The following is a 26,851-nucleotide window of genomic DNA, read 5'->3' on the forward strand; positions in this document are numbered from 1 at the left end:
TGTGTTCTTTATTTATTGATTGTTCAATACCTGACAAGGCCGGAGATGAAATATCTACATACATCTTATAAGAGTATAATACATATGTATAATATCAGTTAAAATAAGTGCTTCAACATAGTTAACATTTCTGGAGGTATGCACATTGATAGATGTATTGTAATGCACTATTGAGGAACCTGCGACCCAAGTTTTTCATTCAATGCATAACTACACCGTTTGTGAATATGATTATGTCAATAAACCTTAGAAAATCTTGAAATCTTGAAAGGGATGTGCAAAATAGTCTTTAATTAACTATTAGTAGAGAATAACGAGTAATGAATATACTTTATAGAGATCCTATTAATATCTAATAATGAAAAATAATGAAATTCAATAACATGCTTTAACCACTAGGTGTCCCTTTATATCAGCTGTGCACCTTTATGGTGTAAATACAGCCTATCTACCAATTGGATCAAATATAAAAGTCAGCCGAATTAGTGTTGATACTGCAAGGAGACGTATTGTGTGAAAATAAATGTAAGATGTTGTTTAATGGCTGATATATTTATGAACCACGTCACGTTTTCAGTGTTGGCGGCAGTTCCTCATGTTTGTCTAGAAGTCTTCTCATCAGGGCTCTATAAATAGAGAATTACGGCAGATATGTAATATTTAATGCAGCCGAACCGTGTATTACAATACCGTTATGTGATGACTTTCAAAGAGAAAAGCAAGCACACTCGGAATAAAGTATTATTTAAAAAAATAAATGTTTTCGGTCTGTTTCCGGTATTTGTTAATGACGATGTGCTGTGAGATGTTAGACTGGAATTGCACAGGGGAAAATAACGTATATATTTAGATGCGGATTTTGTTAAACTAATACGTTTGTGCTGTGGAGTGGACCAACACTATACATTGACGGGGAAGGGGGTATCAATAAAGATAACACCATTAAACAGTTACACAACATAACAGAAATAATATCGATAGCAGCGTGCCTAGCAACCACCTTGGTAACAATGAAAACGTTCTATGGACGCAATTTCCTGAAGTAATCTTCGTAATAACTAGCAAACGAAAGATCATGTACATCAACTGCACACATAATCCGAAATAACAACTCATATTTCTCGCATCAAATGACATCAAAACGCATTTTAATGGCCAAACTAACTTTAAAATAGGCATTTTCCATCGAGAATAAAACGAAGTTCGGCCATGTTTATTTTTTCTGCAGGGAGAAATTTGAAGATCACGTGACATTCACGCCAGCCATTGGAATCATAGACTGTATATATTGGAATGGAATGGAATGGATTGGAATGAATGGTGAAAAAAAACGGGGTTTGTCAAACAGAGCAATTTAAACCAACCAATGTTGTGTAATTAACAAGGATAATCTGGTGTTTTTTAGTCGATGAGTAGTGCAAATATCACTGTAAAATCAATCGACAGTAAGGGGAATACTTACTTCCGGGTGTACAATTCTCCGTTATCACAATGGGAATGGACGCTCACATTGCCTTTAAGGGCAGCCGACACAAACGAATGCCGTGCTTCCATGAGCGTCAGATCCCGCCGCAGATGGGAATACATTGCAATCAGTTGAAAGCTATTTGCGTCCCTTTATGAAGCTGAAGGAGCATATGAGCGTCACCGCACGGGACCCTGACCAAACGTCGCTCCTGGACGATTATGGATGTGATCCACTTTCTTAGTGTTAGTGAGGACTCGAGCAGCGGCGTTCTGAATCAGCTGCAGCTTTCTAATAGATTTTTTAGTGAGACCTGTAAATGCAGGCAATTCGTGTGCTTTTCCCTCGCCAGGAGCCAGCTCGGGGTGAGGCTTTGGAGGATTTTGGCCGTCTGTATGTCACCGTAGGACGGGGGTGCATGCAAATGAACGGCGCACATTTGACAACATGCTCTTTTTCAGCAGGTGAGTGAGGTGTAGCCTATGTGAACAGTATTATTGAAATTGGCCAAAATCATACATATATAAATTGACATTAGAGAGTAGGCCTACTAAGGGAAAAGTGCTATTATTAGCAGATTCAACAACCCCCTTATGTGCATTTACTTAGTAGGCCTACTTCAAGATAACATTACTGATAATGTCTTCTCTGCTTCAAACGCCAACACACTGCGCTATTCCTAAAGGTCCTTTGCAACTGTTATAACACCATGTATTCATTTAAATTGTCTTTTTAATGTAAATTATCTAATTAGAAAAGCGTGATGGAAAAGATAACTCCAGCATAACTATCCCCAGAGCGGTCAAACACACTGCTGACCCTGTAGGGGAGACTCTATAATTAAAGAAACACGTTATCTGCACCCATCAGTGTCCATCTTGCTTCATGAGCAGGAAATACAGTCTTATGGGCTGAAAAAGGAAAGATTCATAGCATTATGTCATAGCATTGTTTATACTAAGAACTCTTATAGTATGCCATAAACTGAAAACAGCTATCCTAACAATTGTTAAAAGAATATAATCCACCTAGCAGCACCTCTAAAGCTCAATAATGACCATATCTTTGTCAGGCGTAGCAGCTTCCTGGAGTCTCTTTTAGTTAACTGTCAACTTCGCTGTCACAAAATGACTTTAAAAATACTTTTCATTAATTAAAGTCAGCTTTCTGTAATTCTGACAGTCTAACCGCCTTAAATTGGGCTCTTTTCCACAGATCGCTCTCTACAGTCACTTATTTTAAGATGAGAAAAGAACAAATGTTTGTCCAATATGTTGTCTTATGAAGTGTTTTGATGTCTCGGTGTGTGGGATACATTGAAAGTCCTGGCACCAACTGGCAGACCTTCATGACTCCACTTTCACTGCTCTCTTGTAAGTGCTGCTGGCCTGACTTCAGTGTTTAACGGCATCCAATTAGAGGTGAAGATACTTTGAAAGGTTAATGACATGGAGTCAGTTGGCTCTTGCTATGTACTTCATTATTTCATGGGAGTAAAAAGGGGAGCAGTTGCAGTCATCACAGCTCTACTTTTATATACAACTTTAAACAGACCCAGGCTTTGTTCATGCTAAGATGTTCTACATGGAGGGCCTCGTAACAGTTCAACACACGTCTAACATACAACAGCCTGAAGTGAACACACACACACACATCTAACATACAACAACATTAAGTGAACACACACACATCTAACATACAACAGCATGAAGTGAACACACACACACACACACATCTAACATACAACAACATGAAGTGAACACACACATCTTACGTACAACAGCATGAAGTGAACACACACACCAAAAAAGAAACAAATTACACTGTATCAGACTATTTGAATATTTTATTAATATGTAGAAAATGTATTAAAAAAGGAACTATATAGTACATGTTTAAGTCAAACTAGAGCTACATTTGACAGTAATCCTTAGTTTCAGCATATATAAGCTTCTCAACAGTCAACAACGCATTTTCAACATTTACATTTCATGGCAAGATTTCAAATGAATGCAGTTTGAGTTTCTGGCTCATATTGGAAACGTCAACAAACGTGGTGTTTTGATCATTTAATTTAAAAACCTTTTAAAGCAAACCCAAATATCACATTTTCTTTTTGATATCTTAGAGGATCATTTGTCATTATTAGATTAAATCGTTTTTCACAATGTTGCATCAGTAACAGAGACATTGGAAAATAAGTTAAATAAATAAGGGGAACATGTTTCCTGTTCCGTAGGAGGCTCAGTATAAATACATAGTAATACAGTGTGATACTCAGTTTTATGTTTAAATAACGGAGAAGGTTATCTATTTTCAAACCCTCCATTTAAAAAATAATAATACTGTAGTTGGCTTGAAATGAGTAAACCAAATGATTTGGTCTTAATGTTAGACGGACTGTTATCATCATCATATCAAGAAAATATTCAAGCTCTTTAGTCTACGGAATTTCAAGCATGTTTTTTTTTTTTCATTACACAAGGGTTGCATTTGCTCAATTTCAATAGTTTTGTTTTCCTCAAAGCTTCATAAATAATTAACTTGAAATGAAAGACGGGACAGAAGCTTGTTTTAAGCAAGACAACGTGACTTCTTTTTTCTCATTGATTGACAAACATGGTTAAATTGATTGAATGATTGGAAACATTTGAAAACAAACAATATTATAGCATATCAGCATTCCTCTATTTAAGAGCACCTTATATTTTGCCATGAGTAAAATCCCTCACAATACTAATAACATTCAGTTCCTTTTCTGCAAAGCTTCGTGACCTTTTGTTCAAAAATGCACTGAGGCAAACTTAATCTAAGTAGTTAATGAAATAAGTACACGGAGAATTCCCTACGCTACTATAAATCACAGAAAGAGATGGAGTGCATGAGAGGCTCTGAGACAGTCACTTTGACACAGGGACATAAATCAGACTGGGAAAGGTCACATGTTGAAACAGTTTGTTAAAATTATATGTTAGGTTATGCTGGTTTTTATTTTACCCTTGAAGGGCAATTTGACTGTTTTCCACAACAGTTTGGAGGCCTGATAAATCTATATTATGTTATCAACATATCTTACTTTACAAACTATTTCAATGGCGCCTTTTACCCAGTTCAGCAAAGAAACTACAGACACAAACATATTGCTATGACATTTGTTATTTACCATCAGGCTCTTGATTGCATCCAGTCAACATGCATTGGTCTCCATCTGCCCTCGAACACAACAACGGTTAAAAATATAACGGTTAAAGGAGAAATGTTTCTGAATTAGTTTGCATCTAAAGGGGAACACATCAAAAGTCACATTATCTTCATCTCTATATCTACATGAGTATATTAGTAGTTTATAGAGGGGAGAGTCACCATTGTTTTCAAGTCTAATGAAGAAAAAAAAAAACACAAATTAAAATGTACAGTCGTATAATACAAGCCAGATTTCCTGGTTTGCTCAAAACAAAAAAGAAATAAAGAAACTGACAGGAGTACATAAGAATGAGATCTCCAGCTGGAAATATTGAATCTGAGACAAAATGTTGCTTGCAGGGATGGTAGAATTCGTTTTCAATCGATTCAATTGTAGAATAAAAACATTTATTTATGGATAGTTTGATGCCAGAGAGGAGATTTAGCCATTTATTTGATTTGACTTCAAACTCCTCAGAGATCATTTCCCCTCCAACAGAGGAGGCGGGAAACTAAAACAAGTTCTGTTTCCAAAAAACCGCAGTCAACTAAGCTCACTGGCACTGAACGCTGTGTGCGACAGTGTGAACGCTGAATGAAAAACAAAATGCTCGGTGGGCATGCTGCAGATTATGCCCGCTAAAAGAAACATTCTCTGCCATGTTTGCTGATGTTATTGTTTCACCGGGGACCTTCAATAGCGAGCTAGTTAAGAACCGCAGAGAAGAAAGAGTTGGCTCCTCTCCACCCTCTGTGCTGCCTCCTTTGTCGGGTTCATTTCAGTGTACAGTGGGGGAGAGGCCGGGCGAAAAACCCGCACTATGCCCACCCTGACTTTCTTCTGCATAGAATTTAATGTTCACATTGCATAAACGCACAACGCCAGGGGACACGATTACCATAAAAGTCCCTGAAAAGTGAGAATCTATTAATGCAGGAAAATGCTGCTTCAGTGACTTTGGTGACAAAACTGACTGGCATCTTTCCAAGCTGCGGGTTGAAGCTCTATTGTGCAGATCTTTGGTTACACCTCTCTGCAAGCAATCACTGCGCATACAGAAGGGGGGGGGGGGGGCGCAGATATTAAACGTTTGTTGTTTGGAAATAAATTCCAGGAAATAATATTTGAAAAGTCCACGGACGATTGAAGAAATCATTTAGCTGAACGGACAAGAATAGCTTTGCTCTGTTCCCACTCGTAGTGCACATACTGTCTCAGTGTGGCTACCAAAAATAATAAAGACTTTCTTTCTGCTTTAATAATGAACACAAATGATACCGTGGTAACAGTAACACAGAGGAATATGATAAATAAAACAGGTGGTAATGAAGCTGTTGCTGGTGCACGGCTTTGTGAACGAGGAGTCTGGAGGTTTTGTTTTTTAAAGTTAATTTAATCTCTTATGTCCTTTATTTGTAATTACATTAACTTAATATAGGCTCCAATACCAAGGCATCAAATCATACTAAATAGATGGATTTTGCCACAATATTAGTTATAAAAATATATTTATCTTACAGTTAAGGGTTTTAAGGGCATATACATTATGTTTCTTTTGTTAAAAGTGTTATTATTTCGGTTAAAATAACATTAGCTCTTGCAGTCTTGAGGGCATTTCTGAGCACATTTCTATCCCAGGGAAAGGCAAATCACAGCATTAAAGGAAACAAAAAAGCTTCTTGGTTTGCCTTTCCATTTTTTTTTTACAGCAAATTCGAACCATTGTCATTCAAAGTGTTTAATAAATTACATACAGCGTCTTCTTTCATCTGAGTAGAAGTACAGCAGTGAGCGACGGCTAAAGAGAGATAAACGGAGCTCGGTCATTGTTTCGTTATCTGCTATGTCGTGTTCTCATCGATGGTTAGAAACAGTTTCTGCATGTTAGTTATACATTATTAATAATGGGGTTTTATTATTTTACAACAGAAGATGAATCAAATATTAGTATATTTTTGTCATAACCCTTTCTTTTTCTTTGCAGCCTCACTAAAAGGCGTTACAACGCTCATCAGTGAGACACACAGATAGCAGAAACTCATCAGTGAACAGCCTCCGACCTGCGTTTATCTGTGACTCTGGGCCGGGTGGGGCTTTGTTTACAATCCAGGGGCGGACCGCCTCCTCTTGCTGCTGATGCTGCGGAAGTTGAACGGCCTCATCTTCATCTCCACGGCAGGAATAGAGAACTCATGGCCTTTCCAGTGGTACCAGTTAATGCCCTGGAAGAGTGACAAGAGGGGTTTCAGAAGCAGAGTCAATCAACAGGGTGTTTAAAGGTCCCCTATTATACTCTTTTTCATCAATATATTATAGTTCTCAGTTATATACAAAACATGTCTCTGAAGTGTCTGGCTCGAAATAGCAAACAGACCATTGTAGCATCCCATAAACCCCTCTGTTTCAGCCCTGTTTCAAAAGTGCTGATTCTCTGGGATATTTGGTTAAAAAGAACACAATGGTGCTTTAGGAGGAGATTCAGGTGATAAGGTGGGGGGTGGGGGGTGGGGTTGGTGATTGGCTAATGGTTACACAAGCCAAAAAATCGTTATGACATCATAAAGTGGCCAAAATCTGATCAGCTCATTTTCAGACAGGTTTTTATAAATGGATCAGGACAAAAAGAGAGAGAATCTTTTCTCCTGAAACTTTCAGAAACTCTTTAAACAGAGGGGACACATGTTTCTGTATAAAAGACAAGAAAAAGTGGATTTTGCATAATAGGTCACATTTAAGGTGAGGGGAAATGACAGAAAAATGTTCAATAAAAAGGAAGGAGGAAATGTAACATACTCAGAAAAGTGTCTGAAAGCACAAATCCTTACTTAAGAGCTAGCACTTGCATGATTTCAGTGTAATTATAGTCTCACTCCATCTCCGCTAATCCACCACCTCCAAACCTTCCAATTTGCAGCTTTACACTGAGAGGCACTTTGTCCTTGCGTGTCGTTATGCCTGTCCATCTCTGCTCCTACCTGCTCTCATTTCATGTCATCACACAATAAAGACGGGGGACCAGCGGGCCAGAGCGCCGAGGGAGAAGCAGTGGTACTCCGGGGCTTTGTAGTTCAGCCTAATCACAGCTTCACACAACACCTCGCTCTCTTTGTCCAGCCATTACAGCACCGAGCTGAGAGAGAGCTACATCACACACTCGTCAAAAAGAAACAAGCACTCAACTCTCACTGCCACATCACACAGAGGGAGCCTCAGTGTGATCACACGTGTGCATGTTGTTTGTTTCCCTCACATGGTTCTATAATTGGAATACTGTATGCTGCCCTTTTTAAACATGTCTTCAAGTCTATATTAGCATTCATGGGGTCACCTGATCATTTTGAAATGATTTTATTTGTATTTCAATATTCTAATACATTTCCTTACAAAACTCATTTGAATTTAGTTTGTGACACTAAATGAACCTATTTTATAGTTGATTAAACTTGTAAACCTGCAACATGTCCCTAAATGAAATGTTCTGGTGTTTTTATTTGAACTATTTCCTCTTGAAGACCATCATGTAATATCTCCCTACTTCTCTGACTACTTCATACCTGAGCTGGCACTATTTTTATTGTTGTTTAAAAATAAATGTATGTCTTGTAATTGCTTTGTTGAGGAACCTGTCACCCAAGTTTTTCATCATAAGATACTACAGCGTAGTTGTGTATATGATATGACAATAAACTGAAAATTCGGTTCCAAACTACTACATTTAAATTTAAATAATGCCATTAATTTTCCATAATTATACAAGTTTAATAACATATTTTAAATTGTGTGATTTTATTTCAGTTTCTAGTGACAAATATTTCTGACAACATATCCCATTTTCTACTCCTTAAACATATTTTTAATTGGAATGTCTGAATCAAAGCATTAACCTCCAACAGCTGACTCAAAAACAATACACTGTATGTTCTCACTGGTATGAGTGTTTGGATAAGAGCCAAACAGATGAAACACGATCTTCTGCTCAATCAAAAATGAGTGTCCCTGAGTTTAATCAAAATTGTTGTGACAGTGTTAGCCTTTTTTTTTACCATTCATTACAGCTCCTCATTCAGGCCAATCAGTGTAACGGAGTATCGAGATGCATGTCTACAGCAAATCTCATGTAATTACATGTATTATTAGCCCTTTAAATGTAATGATGTTATCCTTTCAATCACACTGCCGTAAATGTCTATGTGAATTTTGTAAATGCCACAATACAGTGCCTGTCTTGGAGCAGTGCAGATAGTTTTACGTTTTGTGCGTAATGTGCTCAGTTTTAGTGACACCATCTGATTGTTATGCTGTAAACCTTGAATGTGCCGGTTCATATCATTAAAAAAGTGTCTCTGAATATGTGGACTGCAGCCTCTGTTGACGCGTTTAAAAAGCATCTGAAGACACACTTATTTAAATGTAATCATTTGTAGTCTAGTAGAGCGCTTTCTGATACTGTTCTTTAAAAGATGAAAAACGTACTTGATTACACCAAAAAACTTAAATAGAACATTTGTGGAGCTCGAAGGAATGTGGAAACACATTTAAAACATTTAACAGGAATGTGTATTTCCAGAAACTGTATCCAGTTCAACTTGCTTTGAATAATCCTCAGAAATTGAAGTCAGCATTTTTCTAAACTACTTTCGAAGTTCCTCAATTCCTCTAATTTCGTACCGTTTTTTAAACTAAAATACACCCTGGCCTCAGATGCCCTGTATGGTTATTAAACGAACGCGCATGTATTCATGAATATGAAAGCTCAAAACTAAAATAACGATGATAGGTGGGTTAGGGTTAGAACCTGGACCACAAGTTTGGGTAATAAAGCTCCCCCACCTCCAGGCCCTTATCATGTCACATTAATGTGCTTCGGTGCTGCATATTCCCTAACAGAATTTCAATTTAATTAGCACAAATGAGTTTACACCAAGCTACACCTGGAGTTCTGGGGCAGCTGTCTACTTGGCCATGCTGTTAATCAATCCTCGTCTTGTATCCACCCTCGACACAGTCCAACAAATTGGGAGGGGTCTTTTTGTAAATTGGATCAACAAACCCTTTTTTCACCACAAAATCAGTTTTTGACTTTAAGGTCCCCTATTATACTGTTTTTCATCAATATATTATAGGTCTCAGTTACATACAAAACATGTCTCTGAAGTCTTTGGCTCGAAATACCAAACAGATCATTGCAGCCAGCATCCCATAATCCCCTCTGTTTCAGCCCTGTTTCAAAAGTGCTGATTCTCTGTCTGTTACTTTAGATGAAAGTAAGGAGCCACTCCCCACGCCCTCTGACAGGTGTTTGGTTAAAAAGAACACAATGGTGCTCTAGGAGGAGATTCAGTGATAAGGTGGGGGGGGGTTACCTTGGTTGGTTTTTGGATATACACAAGCCAAACAAACATTATGACATCACAAAGTGGCCTAAATCTGATCAGCTCATTTTCAGACAGGTTTTTATATAAATGGATCAGGATAAAAAGAGAACAAATATTTTTTCCTGAAACTTTCAGAATCTCTTTACACAGAGGGGACACGTGTTTATGTATAAAAGACATGAAAACGTGTATTTTGCATAATAGATGAACTTCTTGCTCTATTATTTATCACGTCTTTACGGGATGACTGACCTGACTGTGTCTGGACTCGCCGTATTTGCCGTTGAGGTTGGCCCGGTGGCAGTTCTTGTACCACCAGGCTCCTTTGTAAGACAAGGCACAGTTAGTGACGGCGATGTCGTTGTCTCTGTCTTTTGTGGAGAAGGGTCGGCCCTGGTGATAGCTCAGAGAGTCACCTGGGATCAGAGGAAAGAGAGAGAAAGAGTGAGACCGTTAAACCTTCGCGTATGCTGCATTTGCATATGGCTGCGGTGAATAACGGCGTGATGAGGAGACATATACGACCAGGCAAGAGAGGAACGGGAGAGACATGACAGGAAATAAGTCCTGCTACAGGCACTCTCAATGTACTAAGGCAGAGAGAAATATAATTATAAACATGAGAGGGTGACGGGTGATTCTGGCATATGGTCATGTTGACAAACTGAGAGATGCATGGAGAGCAAGGACTTCAGTGGAAATGTGGAGGAGTGCTGAGGCAGGTATCAGACATAAGGGAGAAGAAAAACGATGGAGGGGAAAGGAGTGAGGAGAGAAAATGGCAGATGGCAGAGTAGGGATGGAAGAGTATTTTCACTTAAAGGCACACATTTTGATATATATATAATTATAGTAGAGTTATTTGACATAAACAGCTCCATATCACATAGAGCTTTGATGTTGATGTCATTACAGGTCATTTCTAAGGTTGATCACAGTGCAGAATTATGATGTACGTTAACTTAAACACATTAAATCCAATCGTTTTTACAATGATGTATTCCACCACGTACCAGCGGTGCCGTTGTACTCTCCTATTCTGAGCTTGTAGAGGCTTCTCGCGTCTCCAAGGGAGAATTTGTCATAGTTGGCGTAGACTGACTCCTGTCCGTCCTTCATGTCAATTCTCAGCTCATAGCGGCCCTGACCAGCAATCTTCTGGATGTTGTCTAGACCTGTGGAGAAACAAATCACACTTTATTGAAAGTTATCACCCTCACACGGATATGAAAGTCATTACGTTCATATAGTGATTGAAAAAAATCCATAGGGAACCCTAAAAAAGCGAGCCTCCTATTTAACTTTATTTGGAGCGACACACATGACTCAATTCGCCCAATAATTGTATATTCAAAACACAAATTACAATCTTTACAGCATTTGCCCCTGTCCAACAATAGATCCTTAGGAGAAACACTAAACACAAACAAATAACTGTCAACACAGACAGACATAGATACTACATGTAAATAAGAATAGTACAATTACTATATGGATTGACCAAATGACAGTATTTGTAATTGATTGATTTGCGTTATTATTGTGTCATACATACATAATATGCCCAGCCGATACAAGCTAACAAGACACAGCTATTTATAAAACATTGTTTAAGGCATAAATCTAAAATAAAAATACACAAATAACTTAAACTGACATCCTGCAAAGGTAGCCAACCCTTTAAGCATTGGAATAAACCTTTCTATTCTGGGTATACCAAAACATTTCTGGAGTTTGAACAAAGATTTATTTTATATGAATATTCTAAATACATCATAATAAAGTGAACACAGAGGAAAATGTGAAATATCCCTTCTTATATTTCAAATGTTTAAGACAACCTGTTATTCATAAGAACATTGATCAGAGAGGTTGTTAAACCATTTCACAAATAATGTAATATAGATTTCTGTGATGTATTGAATGTACCATGTACACTAAATCAGACGGATGGTTCCCACTTAAAGCTTTGAGTCCTGATAAGAACTCTGGCCGGTGTCTTTGTCAGCTGCTTTTACTGAAGAGTAAGATTTTCCGAGAGCCGTGGACACTGCCACCACCGGCGCCCCTTCAAATGCCACATGCAGCACAATCGTGAGATTTGCAGCTTTGCTCTCTATCTCCAAGGTAGCAGACATGAGGCTCGTTTGAACCCTGACAGGCGATAAGACCCCACACCGACCTGAGAGATTGGTACTGCCTCCACCATCAGATTACAACAAGCACCCATTTGGAAAGAGTCTATTTCCCTGCTTAACCTCCAGCAGAGGCATCACACACTTCTTCTTTTTCCACCCTGGGAAAATTAGAAGAACATCCTCCATTGCTGATAAGGAGTAGGAAGTGGAAATGCAAGAGAAACTAAGTCTGCTGTAATACATCAATGGAAAGCATGTTTAATATGTAACAAACCAGAGGCATTTAAGGTGAAAGCAATAGTTACAATAAAATTGCGTTTAATTCTCAGTCATCTCTAATTTCCATTATATTATATCACTGTATTATCAGCAATTAATATAGCAGCCATCATTTTTTTACAGTTTTCTCCTCCAACAGTTTTATGGGATCAGACTGCTCTATTTCAAACTGCAGCGATTAAAAAATACATTTTGACACACTATTGCACTCTTGCCTTATTATACTACCAATATTACCGTCTCGTCACATTTTATTACCAGCCTTTCTCTCTCACTTACACAGGAACGACGACAGGGGGGATAAAAAAAAAGAAAAGAGTATGGGATAATGATCACATACTGCAGCTTCCCCGGTTTCTCTCTGTTTAAACATCATCAAGCTGACTTTGTGTTCAGTGCTAAAACCGGCCGAGGTCAGTGAGTAGGGAGAATAGATCGCCCTAAAGCAGCAATAAAAACGTCCGTTTGTTAAAGTGCATCAGATAATAATGAAAGCTTAATTTTCATATTCTTTACTGCTGACCAGTTAAGCACCTCTTCTTTTCAGTCTGAGTGGATTTAATATCCATGTTTATGGTTCCATACTGTCTGATATATTACTGTTCTGTGTGTGGGGGTGGTGATTAACTAAATGTTCACAATAATAGCCCTCCAGGGGCTATGGCAGCGACCAACTCTGTAGAAAGAAGAGTGAAGGACACATAGTTTCACAGTGCAGTGACCATCTGGGATAACACCATTTACTTTCTATAGGGAACGTTAGTGGACCCTTCTTGAACTGTCACTGCTAAGAATGCAATGCAAATTCTAGCCCCGATAGGAGAAATGTCTTCTTTTAACCATTCAATTATACCTTGTATGAAAAATGTAGAATATTCATTGTCAGTCCTTAAACAGGGCCACTGTTAAATGCTATTAGTAACACTTTCCAGTATGTGTTTTTGTTCTGTTTTTTACTTTTATGTATGCACCATGAAATCAAGTCAAATTCCTCGTACGTGTCAACTTACCTGGTAATAAACCTGATTCTGATTCTGATTATTTTCCTCCTTTTTGAAACAATCTTGTTTCCTGCTAACAGAGCTCTAGCTTAACAAACTCCCAGATCAGTTTCATACGACAGGCTGGGGCTCAATGTGTGCCGTACTCTGAGGCTGCTGTGATCCCTGCTGGCTTGTTATCTGTAATCACGAGGAGAAGCTTTCACAGAGCGGCTCTTGATGCTCCACACCCTGAGGTAACATTAAGATGCTTTTATGCACTGAGAGAACAGAGTACAGTACAAGTGAAAGAAGAAGAAGGACGCGGGAAGTGCAACCTAGGAGGCACTTATGAAAAGTAAAGAGGGACCTTAGAGATTGAAGGAGCTGCCGTTGACACCTCCAGAAGTGGTGAGAGGGCAGATTATTGCTGATTCAGCTGAAGTGGAAATGGGTCAGAGGTAATATTTGGAGGCACTGAATCACATATGCTATGGATTTTATTGTAGGGACAAAGGCAATATAAATCTGCAAGATGTGAAATCGGTGCCATGATGCTGCAACATGAGACTTCTGAACACTGCCGTCACTTTATGGCTCACTATCTTTGCTTCATACTGCGCAGTGTGCACTTGGGAGGGATTCCTATTCTGTTTGGCGCACAAACATGTTTGTAGAATATTTTTCATCCTGCTTCCTGTGCTTGCCCTCCATATTCCTCATTGAAATACAGAAACAAATGATTAATTTATACCAGCAGACAGCAATCCTTTCTCTTTTGTGATAACAAAGTGATACTTTGAACACCCTCCCTGTGGTCCAGACCAGCTGGCATTATTATTCAATTCACCTCATAACAACGCAAACAGCTTTAAAAAAGAATCAGTGAGACAAATAATCTGACACTCTGGAAGAAATGTCTTTGACGCAGATTGCATTATTTTGTCAGCTCCTGATTAGGATGGATCTGAAATCTCTTTCACCTATAACAGTGTGTTTAGTCACTAATGGACTACAGCGTGCCGCAAACTATCTTGTGTTATGATCCAATATGTGTCAGCTGCAGAGTAACAGCCTTCCCTCTGTGATAATGTGCTGATAATGCAATTTCCCCCCAGTGTTATTCAATTCCTCTAATCAAAAAGTTCAGAACAGATTCTTCTCAAGGTTCTGATTTGCTTAATGAAATATTCATGTAATACTTTCCTTTAATCATCTGCACCAAAACAATAACACCAAATCTGGCCCATGAACAAACATGACTCATTTGCATATTTTCTAATGAATATAATTATTGTTTTCTAATGAAATCTTAAGGGGGAGGGGAACATATATTCAGTAGTTCATCAAAACAGTGTTCTGTTGTTTTGTCTTTGAATCAAACAGACGCTAAAACAATTTCCAACTCATTTCAGGGAGAGACGAGCTTTCAGTGAATCCAGTAATGAGTCGGACAGATTTTGTGAAGTAAAGAACGGAAAGATGAGATGAGCAGGACGAGAAAAAAAGTCCAGCTGCAGGGTTCTCCGTCTTCAGATAATAATAATAATCAAGCGCTTTTCAAGTCTCAAAGTCACTTTACAGTTTGGAGGGGGGGACCAGGAGTTTGTGGTGGATGCGGTGAGAGGGAAGAATCCAACAAAAATGGCTACCGCCCAGACAAGGTATGGGAAACGTCAACTTACAATAGATTTATCAATGGAACCAATTGAAAGCTGCCACCCTCTATTGATTAAATCCATTTCAGTCATGGAGACGGTGTGCAGATAAAGATGGTAATAAGGCTTTTACAAAACGTCTTAAAGGTGGGGTAGGTACGTTTGAGAAACCGGCTCGAGATACACTTCTTGTTATATTCCATGGAATGCTCTTAACATCCCGATAGCAATGAATATCTAAAGTGCTTTGACAAAAAATCCATAAAATAACGTCATTTGTGGAAGCCGTAGTACTGTAAAAAGCACGACCAATCATCTGAGCCGGCCCGGCTAAAGTAACTGGATGGCCTACCTGCCTGTCAGCCTTCCATCTGTGCACAAACTTATCTCGTGCCCTCATTGGTCATGTGAGCGTTCGTGTGTGTTGGAGGAGGGGCTCTGTGAGGAAGTGGCAGATTTTCTCCGGTCGTGTATTTTCAAATTCTAGCGCACTCGAGCTGGTTTCTCCAACATTACCTACCCCACCTTTAATATCAGCCTGCAGACCAGAAAATGTAGATACTTGAAACTTGAATTAGGCAGTAGCATACTTGACCTTATTACCTTAATTTCATAATACACCTGTGTTCCAGCATCAGCATCATGTCTATCTTATCCAGCAAGATAAGCTATGGTTATGGCAGAGCACATAACGTGGACATGATGCGTGGATAATCTTTGTATTTGAAAGTACTCCCTGGGACTCTCTCTAGATTAATTATCTGAGATTAAGACTCTTACCAAGCCAGAATTCATCCTCCAGGTTTCCGAAGCCAACCCGATAGTCACTCCACTTCCTGGAAAAGTCTGTGAGTCCGTTCTGACGACGCTGGAAAACCTGAACACCAAAATATAACAATGTGACAAGATCAGAAAAATACAATTTACAAATAGACATGCAACTTAAATGTTCGGACAAGATAAGTCAGTACTGTGACTAAAAGGACCTTCCGTACTGTGTAGTCAATCAAAACCTCCTCTGTCTTTTTTACCTTTACAGTTTATTGCATTATAGTGAACCAAATGCTTTAGAAATGCTTCAGAGCTACTTACAATCCAGCCTCCTTCATCAGTGGTCATGTCACAGAACACCTGCACCCCCTGGCTGGGGTCTCTGTTGATGTAGATGGTGTAGACCCCGCTCAGAGTCTCTCCATTCAGCAGGTGTTGGGCACAATTCTGAGGCGTTGCAAACAGACGACTCCCTGGAGATAAGCAGAAGAGGACCCATTATAACTTGCTTGTTTTTGTCCATCTTTTGTAGAGTTATCCGTAGACGGTACAGGCATTTGAAAAACTTTCTATTTTCTTCAAAAGCTGCAATCATTTGGATTTTTATATCAACAGAGTAAACACCTATTTGCTCAAAGATCAAAAGCCATGGATAATCATTTACCGCTTTGTTGTTGCCCTCAACGCAACAACAAAGCCCTTCACTGAAAACACTGTTTTGTTACAGCCCATAACTTCTTTTTGGTTTTTAGCAGACAGTTGTTTTAGTGGACAAGCTCTGATAAACCAGCTGTATGCTATCTGCCTCAAATTATAGACGTAGCTGTTAAAGAGCCAATTACCCTCAGGAGAGAAGAGACAAATAAAAGGAGAGCAAATATTGATTTAACATTCATCAGGCAACCAGAAACACGGCTCTCAATAAAGGTTAATGTTGCTCCATTTCCGTTGGATGTGTGTACTATTAAGTTTCCTATATACATTTTACAAGGTAATACATTCTAATAGTGTGTTTACAGCTTATCCTACTGCCTCGGTGTTAGTTACATTAATGCACAAGGAATAGATGCACCGTACACAAACATTCAAAACAAATATAAAACAACATTTTAACCATGTTGCATTTTCAAAACAGTTGCTAGACTGTTCCATAGTTTTGCTCCTTGAACAGACTGAATGTCAAAATCAGCTTTTGCGTCAGGAAATATGACAGCTACAGTTTTTAGTGTGTTGATTTAACTGGTCTGCTGGCGTCTTAAAACAAGTTCATTAAGCAGGGAAGAAGCATGACCATGTTCAAAATAAGCTTTAATTTGGAATAGCTTTTGAAGCTTTCGAAGTGTCCAAAAAACATCAATTAAAAGTTTAAGATTAGAGTAAAACGGACAACCTGCAAAGCTTTCATTTAACTGCCAAGTTCACTGCTGGATTGAAATGATAGATATTAATATTTACTTTTGGCATGCTCACAGAATTGTTCAAGTTAGTAGCAGCTTCATAATGTTTCCTAACCCTTGTTTGAGTGACAGATCCAGAGTCTAATTATACACTGGGCAGAACATTGAAGATTAGAGCACTCTGTTCAGCTGTAGGATCCTAGACAGCCAACCTGCAGGTGCAGCCTAATGGGAAGTCTCCATACACACAGGAAATGGAGATTATAATTGTGTCTGACGTTGGGGACACATTACTGTGCACCTTTGTTACGATGACAGAAATATGAAATGCTGTGCAAGAAGGGGAAATAAATCGGGCTAAGAAAACTCACCCTGTAAGAATCTCTTTCCAAGTTTAAAGCAAACAATACAAACACATGGTGTGTGTGTGTATACAGTATGTGAGGGGATTGTGTGTGTGTACTGTACCTGTAGTGAAGGTAGTGGACACTACAGCGCTGGTGTCAAGTCCTCTAGCAGCCTGGAGCTTCACTGTGAACTCTGTGGTCTCTGCCAGACCCTCCAGACGAATCCATGTGTCCTCTGAATCCAGTATCAGCTCCTAATATATATACACGCACACACACACACACACACACACACACACACACACACACACACACACACACACACACACACACACACACACACACACACACACACACACACACACACACACACACACACACACACACACACACACACACACACACACACACACACACACACACACACACACACACACACACACACACACACACACACACACACACACACACACACACACACACACACACACACCACACACACACACACACACACACACACACACACACACACACACACACACACACACACACATCATTCACATACAAGATCAAATATATTAGATTGAGACATTGTATTATACAAAGCAATAATTCAATGTGATTTCTGTGTAAACCTCAGGGTAGAAAACTATTGACACAAGATTCACCAACCAGTCACAGATAAAACATTTAATTCTGCTTGTGAGTTTTCAAAATACTTTTTTTGGCAACAAAGAGACCTTCAGGCTATTTTTGTTCAGGAAACACACGGCAGCTTGCTTTGTGTTCTAGTAGCACGATGTTATGTCAAACTGGTGACTCAAAAAGGTGAGGAGGAAATTAGATGGATTGTAATAAGGATATAAGTTAGTTTAAATACTGTATTAGTGATTTTGTATAAGTTAGCTGTTAGCATATGAAACATTTGGCAGTTATTTTTATTGTAGATGATTTCTTTCTCACACAAATCTTTTGTTCTGTAAAATGGTGGCTTCTTGTACTTCCTTGTAAGATAGACTGGATGTTTGGCATGACAAATAAATAACTAAGTAGTAAGTCTTGGACATGAAGAAAGGGACTAAGCCATATACAATATAAAAGGGTCTTATTTGACAGCCAAGTTGAGACGCTACGAAGGAATCAGGAAATAAACATTTATATTTCTGTTAAAGAAGTCATAAAAGTGCACCAGACAGTTACTTCCCTCTGTTAGTGAAAATGTTTCTTTCATTGAGCCTGTCTAAAGGAGCCATGACATATTTCCTGTGACAGGTTTCTTAGATCAGACATAAATAGCTCAGTGCTCGCACTCTACGCCTGTATTGGTATGCATGTATGTTACAGTTTGCCCTGGATACACATTAAATATGAAGAAGAAAGAATGAAATATTCAGCCAGTTTTGAAAAAGAAATCACCCATTTCCATGCAATGTGTCTACAGTACGTGAATTATGCATGGCAGCAGCCGGTAAATGTTGTCTCAGAGGATCTAACATATTCCCTCCATGTTTCTAGGGTCAAGATAGGATTTTCATGGAAAGCAAAAACCCCCTGTTTTCTAAAACATACCTTTATACAGTACGCCAATTAACAATTGTTTGTGTGTGGTCGATGTTTGGTGGATTTGTATTCATCCTTGTGCGTGTTTGAATAGGGATAACTTTATTATTCTAGGCACCAAAATAACAGTGATACATGCATTTACAAACTGGTAAGTAAATGTTAATGAGATAAAAAATGAATCTCGTTGCTACTGTGTGTAATTTACAAGTCCATTATCTCCGTAAGAGAGAGAGATGAACAGCTGCAAGGCTCAGGAATATGTGTTTAGATTATAGCCGAGGTAACGCAGCCAAGATGAATCTCAAGTAGAGGCAACAGGAGGAGAATCTCTCAATGAGCACTTCAATCTGCGGCCACAGCGGTCGCTTTGGTTCTGAACTGAATGTGTTGTGACTCATTTCCTTTTCAAACACAATGAATGTGGCATTTGTTATTGAGGCAGCTCACTGTGGTGAACAAAGAATTGAATGAAATCTAAAAGAACATTATCAAAGGTGGCGAGGAGAGTGAGACAAAAAGAAACATGTTCATACTCCATCTAACACAATCTTACAGATTTAAACACATTTTCTTTATAAATGATCAAAGCTTTATCAAAAATGTAGTTATCTTTGGGGTTTTTCTTCTTGAAAATATGAAAGAAATACTTAAGTTGCAAACTGTTACGAGCTATGGGCCTACAGTGGGTTTTTTTCTTCCAGTCGTAGCCAGAGCCAACATCTATACACACCGATATGACATTAGCTGCTAACTTTTTGAGCTGTAAAAGGTGCTGCATATGACCAGCTAATGAGCTATCCAGCCTGCAAACTGACCCAATGCATAATTCTCTTTTTCAGTGGCCAATTGAGCAACTGAGACAATTAAGCTGAATACATGTCTACATTTGATAGGAAGCATACAGTATCGTCAAAGGTAATGTGTGTTGTTCAAAGTCTGTTGCTCTTGTTCTGTGTAGCAGGCTGCTGTCTGGTTGTAAGTCAGTATGCCTATGATAAAAAAGTGTTTTATGAAAATATGATTTATAAGAAACTACATTATTGGCTGTATGAAAACAACAGTGTTTTGATAACATTAAAAAGAAAGCTCCATAATGAAACCTAACAGTGTTAGATATGAATTTCTACCTTTTGTATGCTGCGTGTTTGTGTATTATGCAGATATGTATGTCGTAGGAGAACAATAATTGTGAAAAATGTTATTTCTCTTTAGCATGCAAATGTATACAGAGTCTTGGAAATGGCATATCAAAATGTTGATTTAAAAGTATTCTTGTGTAAAAGCCATTACATTTCTACGGAGCATTTTTCTTCCGAAACAAACCATTGTTTCGGAAAATAGACGAAAAGGCAGAACGAGGGATGAATATCAAGAAAATTATATTAAGAAGGATGCTGATGGCACTTATAATAAAAAAAATGGGATACTGTTGCATTCTTTGTACATGAGTGACACCCGATGGTCAACCACAAAGCAGTACTACACATTCAAGCTCAGTGTGTGTGTGTGTGCCTGACATTGGGTCTTGAAGGGGACAGTCTTTGAACATCTGGTTTCATGTGTGTGCTTGTGTGTAGGACACCTAATTGCCAATAAAAGGGAGGCTGTTGCAGAGCATCATGGGAAATGGTTCTAGTCAATTCGATAACAGGCGTGGTGCGTTCTACACAGAGCTTACTAATGTGCTTTATTACCATGAATCGGCCACATGAAAATATTTAATCAAAATAAACAATGGCTCTACTGAGACACATTAAAGTTATATCTTCATTGGACAGCCACTTTCCCTTCATGATTCCCTGGTGTGTGTGTGTGTGTGTGTGTGTGTGTGTGTGTGTGTGTGTGTGTGTGTGTATGTGATTCAATCTGTGTCCCCCCGAACGCTTGCACTCAATATCAAGGGATTACATGATTAAAAGATATAATGTGGATTTTGAAAAGTTGTGATTTACCTTTCCAGAACGTTGTTCAACTCTCTAATAATAGGTTCAATAAACTGGGAACATGTTCTTCTTTGCAGAAATCCAAGAAGGTGTTGTCAATGTGTGTCTAATATCTGCAGTTTCTATTTTCAGGTGATTGGATTAGCAAAAGTACAGCTTATCTCCCGGATACATGATTGCAAAAGTTTCATGGATACTCAACAGGAATTTAGAAGAAAGAAAGCAGATAAAGAAACCTCAGATAAAACTTTAACATATATGTAAATACAGTATAACAGATATGAGATAACAGACACAGTTGAGACAGTTCTGCTGTGTGCACTACATACTTTGCGGCTGCCGTCAGTTGCCTTGTAAGTGAGCATGTAGTTGTCAATTTCTGCGAGTGGTGGTTGCCAGGAGATGAGAGCGCTGCGGTGATTCACCTCACTGGCAGTCAGATTCAGGGGCGCGTCCATGGCTGAGAGAGAGAAAAAAAACATACCAATTAAGTTCCAAATAAGGAATGCTTTCAGGACATTTTCTACATCTTCTGAGTACTGTAGTTATCAAATAATGATTGAGCTGTTGACTTGTCTAACCAGACTTCTTACAAAGTATTCATATCAATTATACACATTGCAATTTCGCTTTTTATAGATGCTCAGTTGTCATGGTGGAATGAGTGAAGGTCTGGGGTTGAAAAAAAAAAAATGCGGAAGAAAATGGGTGGGCAACGGACCTATTTTAAACACAATAACATACATTTATCTCTTTACTTTAAGTAAAATATGTTCTCATTCCTACCATCTGAAGAGTGCCCAACAGTTTGACAATGGAGGATTCCATTAAGTGTTTGGTAGCAGTGGGCTGCTACTAGCTTAAGGGCAAAACAGCACCTCTTCATGTACAAGTCCACAATCTACTTGGAGTTGAAAAGCAGGTCTATAAAAGTTAGTTTTTCTTAGCATTTTAAACTAAATACTTAATTCTGCAAGCCCGGACAGCTGACCTGAGGATCTGAGGCTGCGGATTGGCTCATATGGGGTCAACATTTCTGTAATATTGCTTCTGAAGGCCAAACCCTGTGAGCTTTAAAGGGATTTGTAAATCTTGAAATACATTCTTAATCAAACAAAGAGTTATTGTAGAGAAGCCATGATTGGGGTTATTTGATGTTGTGAGTTAAGACCTTACAACCTGAACTACTTTGAGGTGAGATGTAGAGTTGATGGCGGAAATGAGGAAGTGGCAGCATACTGTAGTTGTGTGAATTACATTTTCTAGGTCAGAGTGTGAGAGCATTGTTTCAATCCTGGAGATGGTTCTTATTTAAAGGAAGCCGGATCGGACAACTTCTTTTTGATCTGTGGTTCAAAGCTTTCATTTGAAAGAAATAGTACTTCCGCGTTTTGGCAGAAGACTTTTCATTAGCAAACAAAGCACTGCTGATGTATGCAAACACTGATCTGCATGCATTATGCATAGCACAATTGGAAACTCTTCCGGAACATGTACCAAATGTGCTGATAATTTATGTTCTTGCTTTATTCCATTTGATTTAAATCTTTTTTTCTTTTGCACCCCTGAATGAGTCTATCTGGCCGCACTACAGAAAACCAAAACCTTATTGGACCTTTCTCTGAGGTTGGCTCTCCTGCTGTTCTGCCTTGGCCAGATTTCTGTCTCTCTGGACAGAACCAGCAAGAGATGCAACAAAGCGTCAATGACCCCAACCTTCCCACAAACCTCTCTTTCTTTGATTAAATAAACCAGACAAATGCTATGTCATAACTGCTGAAGGTCATCTTGAATGGATCTCTTTATTTCCATTTTCTTTGCAACTTGTACCACAAGTGTGATGCTGCCAGAAGCAATAATACATATTATTGTTCCCTTAAACAAATCTGATAAAGAGACCATGTGAACCATGTGCAAACCAAAGCATTGGCCTGCAATCCATCTGTGCTCCCGCCGGGTGTATCTGTGTGTTTTCTTCTTGTATGTTCCTGCCTGCGTACATGACATAAGCTGCTGCTCATAACCAATTGCCCCTTGCAGGATTAATAAAGTTGTTGATTGATAATATTTCTCTTGATTTCTTTATAGAATTTGTGCGTTTATTTGATACTTTGACAATGCAGAGGGTGACAGGGAAAAGAGGCGTTAGACTTCCACAACCTTGAATAAACATTAAACTATTGACATCTGCATACAAATCAGTTGTTTGACATGTTGTCGTGTAATTGTTGTAGACTATTTTACCAATGTTGATAGAAACATAGAAATAATGTCATCCATGTTGTGTATCATTGATGTGATTATAGATTTTGGACAATGCCAGTCTACGTCACAGGGGAATGAGCTATGCTAGGCTTTGACTACAAAGGCAACACCTCTCAGTAACAAATATATATTCGGGCTTTGGTCTTATATGATAGGTAGATTAGGAGTATAATATTACCAGACGTATCCTATAATGCCATCATATCATTAGGGATGAAAGCCATTGGAACAAAAAATAACATTTAAAAAAAATAGGGAAAACAAAGCTTATAATCTGTACTTTATAAGCAGTTAAAGGTGAAAACATAGGAAAGGAAAAGCGCAGGTAAAAAGGAACACTTTCCCTTTTTGGACATTCTTGCACATATACGGTAAATGTTCTCAATGAGATGGGTACAATCTCCCCGTCAGTTATCCAAAATCCCCACAGGACTGAGAGAGAGGAGCAGACAAGACACTTTTCCATGTTTAGTCACAGTGTATCCCCGCTTCAAAATCATTCAAGCCCTTGATCGGTAAGCCCACCCAAGTTTTACCGCACATTACATCACTCCATCCAAGTATATTCTTGGTGCCTGCACAGTTTAAACAAGGCTTGATTATAGTCTGTCTTGAGACCTTAACCACATCACAAGCAGACTCACCTCAATTTCCCCACCTTACATCACCCTTTTTTAGTCAATATCTGATCTTCCGACATGGTGGTAGAAGCATTGACACGCTGGAACCTCATTTGAGAGCTTGATGGAAAATAGATGACCTTCATTTTGAAAACATCAGTTTCCAGGAGTTACATCATGGGTCTGGGGCACATCGTCAGCAAACAGCAGTCTGAGCATGGGAGGCAGGAACCGAAACAAGTGAAGTGCTCCACTTTGTGTTATGTGCAATCCAATGTCCCCACGGTGAAGACACGATAAAGATGTCTACTAACATGTCTGTCCCTTTCTGTGATTTCTTTTTCGACGTGAGACTTTTGTAAACAGTCTGAACTTTTCACTTCCCTAACTTTTAGCTAAACAACTAACCCCTAATTGAACTCAGACTTAACACAACTCCCCACACGCACTATTGCGGCAGTAATCTTAAACAAAGTGCCGCGAGGGACTAAACAAGAGAGAAAACACTGTGGACGCGCAAAAACTCAGTCTTTCCAAAAGTATGCGTTTAACCTTTTATTTCCAAAGCAAAAACATTCCATATCCATATGCGTAGGCCTATATTCCTTTACGCATGCATGTGTGCTTGCGGTCAACAAAAATTGTCCTTCTCCAGCTCACTCTCCCTCCATCTATTACAAAGTGCGCAGGTAAAAGCAACCGGATATAACCACAAACGTCACCACACAAATCCAAAGACACGCCCACCACCTATAGTGACTCAAAAAAATCGTAACAAACACAGAAAAATACTTCAACTGTGGCTCCTACACGCATATACAAAATCCACAAACACACACTGTCTTCTATGTTAAATACTTGTCTGTGTGCACATTTGGAAGGATCAATGACAGCTGGGTAATTAACGGCATGTACCCGCCTTGATAACCTCCTGAATTAAGTGGGGTGCTTCCTGTTGGAGACAGTGATAGGCAGATTCACATTATGCGGCGGGGGGATTTAGAGAGAGTGACAGAAATGGAACAAAGAGTTTTTTTAGGAGCGCCAGGCTGAGCATTTTGCTTGGAGATGAACACAGCACAGTGCACATTGTGCTGAAGTTTTCTCTTCTGCACCTTCTCAGCTTTATTGACCTGGTCTGCATCACTTCTCTGCCTTTCTTACTCCTCTTCTTTTGTCTGTTTCCTCCTATTCCCACAACAATCTGTGGTCTTCCTCTCCTTCATTCTCTTATCACTTCTTATCTCCATTTATGCTTGTGTTTCTCTCTCCTTCCCATCCTTTGTCCACTTCTATTCTTGCTTATCTGACAGGCTGCCATTCTAACTCGATGTGCTAGAGAGTGAACTAGAGTTTATCTTTTTGTTCTTGTCCTCCTGGGCTTGATGTACACTGCTGCTATGTTATGCACGCATGGGAGATAGGTGAGAGAAAGAAGAGCCAGAAGGGGGAATTCCTTAAAAAAGGATGGCCAGCAAACAGCTTTATCTTTCTGTCCGTATTCTTCACTTTCTCTTAATTAACTAAATAAAACTTTCCTTATCCTGTTCTCACTCGCGCTCTCCCTCCAATTCAACCTTTCCATGGCGTGCGCCCAGGCAGGTGAGCAGGTGTCGGGAGTTACTGGCAGCTCTGAAGCTCCATTTTCAGGCGAGGCAGTTTGAACAATGGTATTGAGATGAATGGGTTTGGCTTCATCTAATGTCTCATTAACACGCTGTGTAAACAAAGGGAAAGTAAAAAAAGAACACACACAGAGCAGCAGATGGGAAGGGCAGCATGGGCAGCAGTCATTTGTTGTAGAAAGACAGAGGAAGTTATTGTTCTGGAGAGGGAAACACAACTCTATGCCAATTTGCAAGTGAATCATTCTGCCTGATTGATGTATAGGAAACTCCTTTAAATAAATGAAGCCCATTGAAGTGAACACAATGCTGCTTGGATAAGCCTCACAGATTGTAGTTTGATGTTACACCTTGTTATTTTCCGTAAGAACACTCAAGAGCCTTGATTAGCGTCATGGCCAATATTAAAGAGCCAAAAGGAGCCTGACAACCACCATCAATGAGGATTACTTCAAACTTCTGCATACACTATAGCGTTTGAGAGCACTTCACTCCACCAAGGTTCTTCTTCAGACGAGTAGTTTGTTTAATTTATTCACCTAATAAGCCAGGTTTCTTTGTTTTGTTTTATAAGCTTAAAACAAGAACAAAGACGACGCCTCAATGTCATACATTTTCTTCTGCCTTTCTTCAGTTTGTCGCTTACCCCCTTTGCTTTTATATATTATTTTCCTCATTCTCTTATTACAGGGCAGATGATCAAGCGAAGATGTCTCATCAAGCCATTGATTCCATCCATGACACCCCTAGATAAGGATTGTTTCATATCTTATCAGTTTAGTCCATTTCTTTGATAAACTGCTTTTAAATATTGAGTGGGAACAGTAAGTTACTAGGCTCAACTCAATAAACCTTTTTGTATTTTAAACTGTTTGCAAACAAACATTCAAAACCTACTTTCAACTGACAGTGATATGAAAACAAACAAACACAGGAATGCTGAATCCTACGTCATCTCAAACATTATTAATAATGCCTTGCCGGTCTATTTCTGGTTGTTTTGGCTTGATCTATTCCTCCTAATATGACATTTGAAACATCTTTGTAAAATGGATACCATATCAGAGAATATGGAATAAATGAATACCTAAAAAAATAAAATATCTTTAACCCTAAATATTTAAACACATTCTTTAAAGTACATTAAACTGTCAAAAGGCAGCTCACTCAGTACTTGGTAAACATCTCCAGCCAGAGCTCAGAGATCTGCCCGATCTGCTGCTTCAAAAACTTCCCGAGCA

General features: G+C 38.9%; 1 protein-coding gene across 6 annotated transcripts in view; it reads right to left on the reverse strand.

The window, feature by feature from the left end:
* Nucleotides 1–3,293: 3,293 nt before the first annotated feature.
* tnr (tenascin R (restrictin, janusin)) overlaps nucleotides 3,294–26,851 on the reverse strand; it is a 224,754-nt gene continuing 201,196 nt past the window's right edge. For all 6 annotated transcript variants that reach the window (XM_034234509.1, XM_034234508.1, XM_034234506.1 and 3 more), the window contains 7 exons: nucleotides 21,430–21,560; nucleotides 17,716–17,848; nucleotides 16,172–16,323; nucleotides 15,860–15,956; nucleotides 11,038–11,199; nucleotides 10,277–10,440; nucleotides 3,294–6,871 (listed from right to left, as the gene is read on the reverse strand). In XM_034234509.1, coding sequence (XP_034090400.1) covers nucleotides 6,749–6,871; nucleotides 10,277–10,440; nucleotides 11,038–11,199; nucleotides 15,860–15,956; nucleotides 16,172–16,323; nucleotides 17,716–17,848; nucleotides 21,430–21,560 — 962 coding nt within the window. In that variant the 3' untranslated portion in view covers nucleotides 3,294–6,748. The remainder of the gene's footprint in view (nucleotides 6,872–10,276; nucleotides 10,441–11,037; nucleotides 11,200–15,859; nucleotides 15,957–16,171; nucleotides 16,324–17,715; nucleotides 17,849–21,429; nucleotides 21,561–26,851) is intronic.

Source organism: Gymnodraco acuticeps, unplaced genomic scaffold, assembly GCF_902827175.1.
Source record: "Gymnodraco acuticeps unplaced genomic scaffold, fGymAcu1.1, whole genome shotgun sequence".
Lineage (NCBI taxonomy): Eukaryota > Metazoa > Chordata > Actinopteri > Perciformes > Bathydraconidae > Gymnodraco > Gymnodraco acuticeps.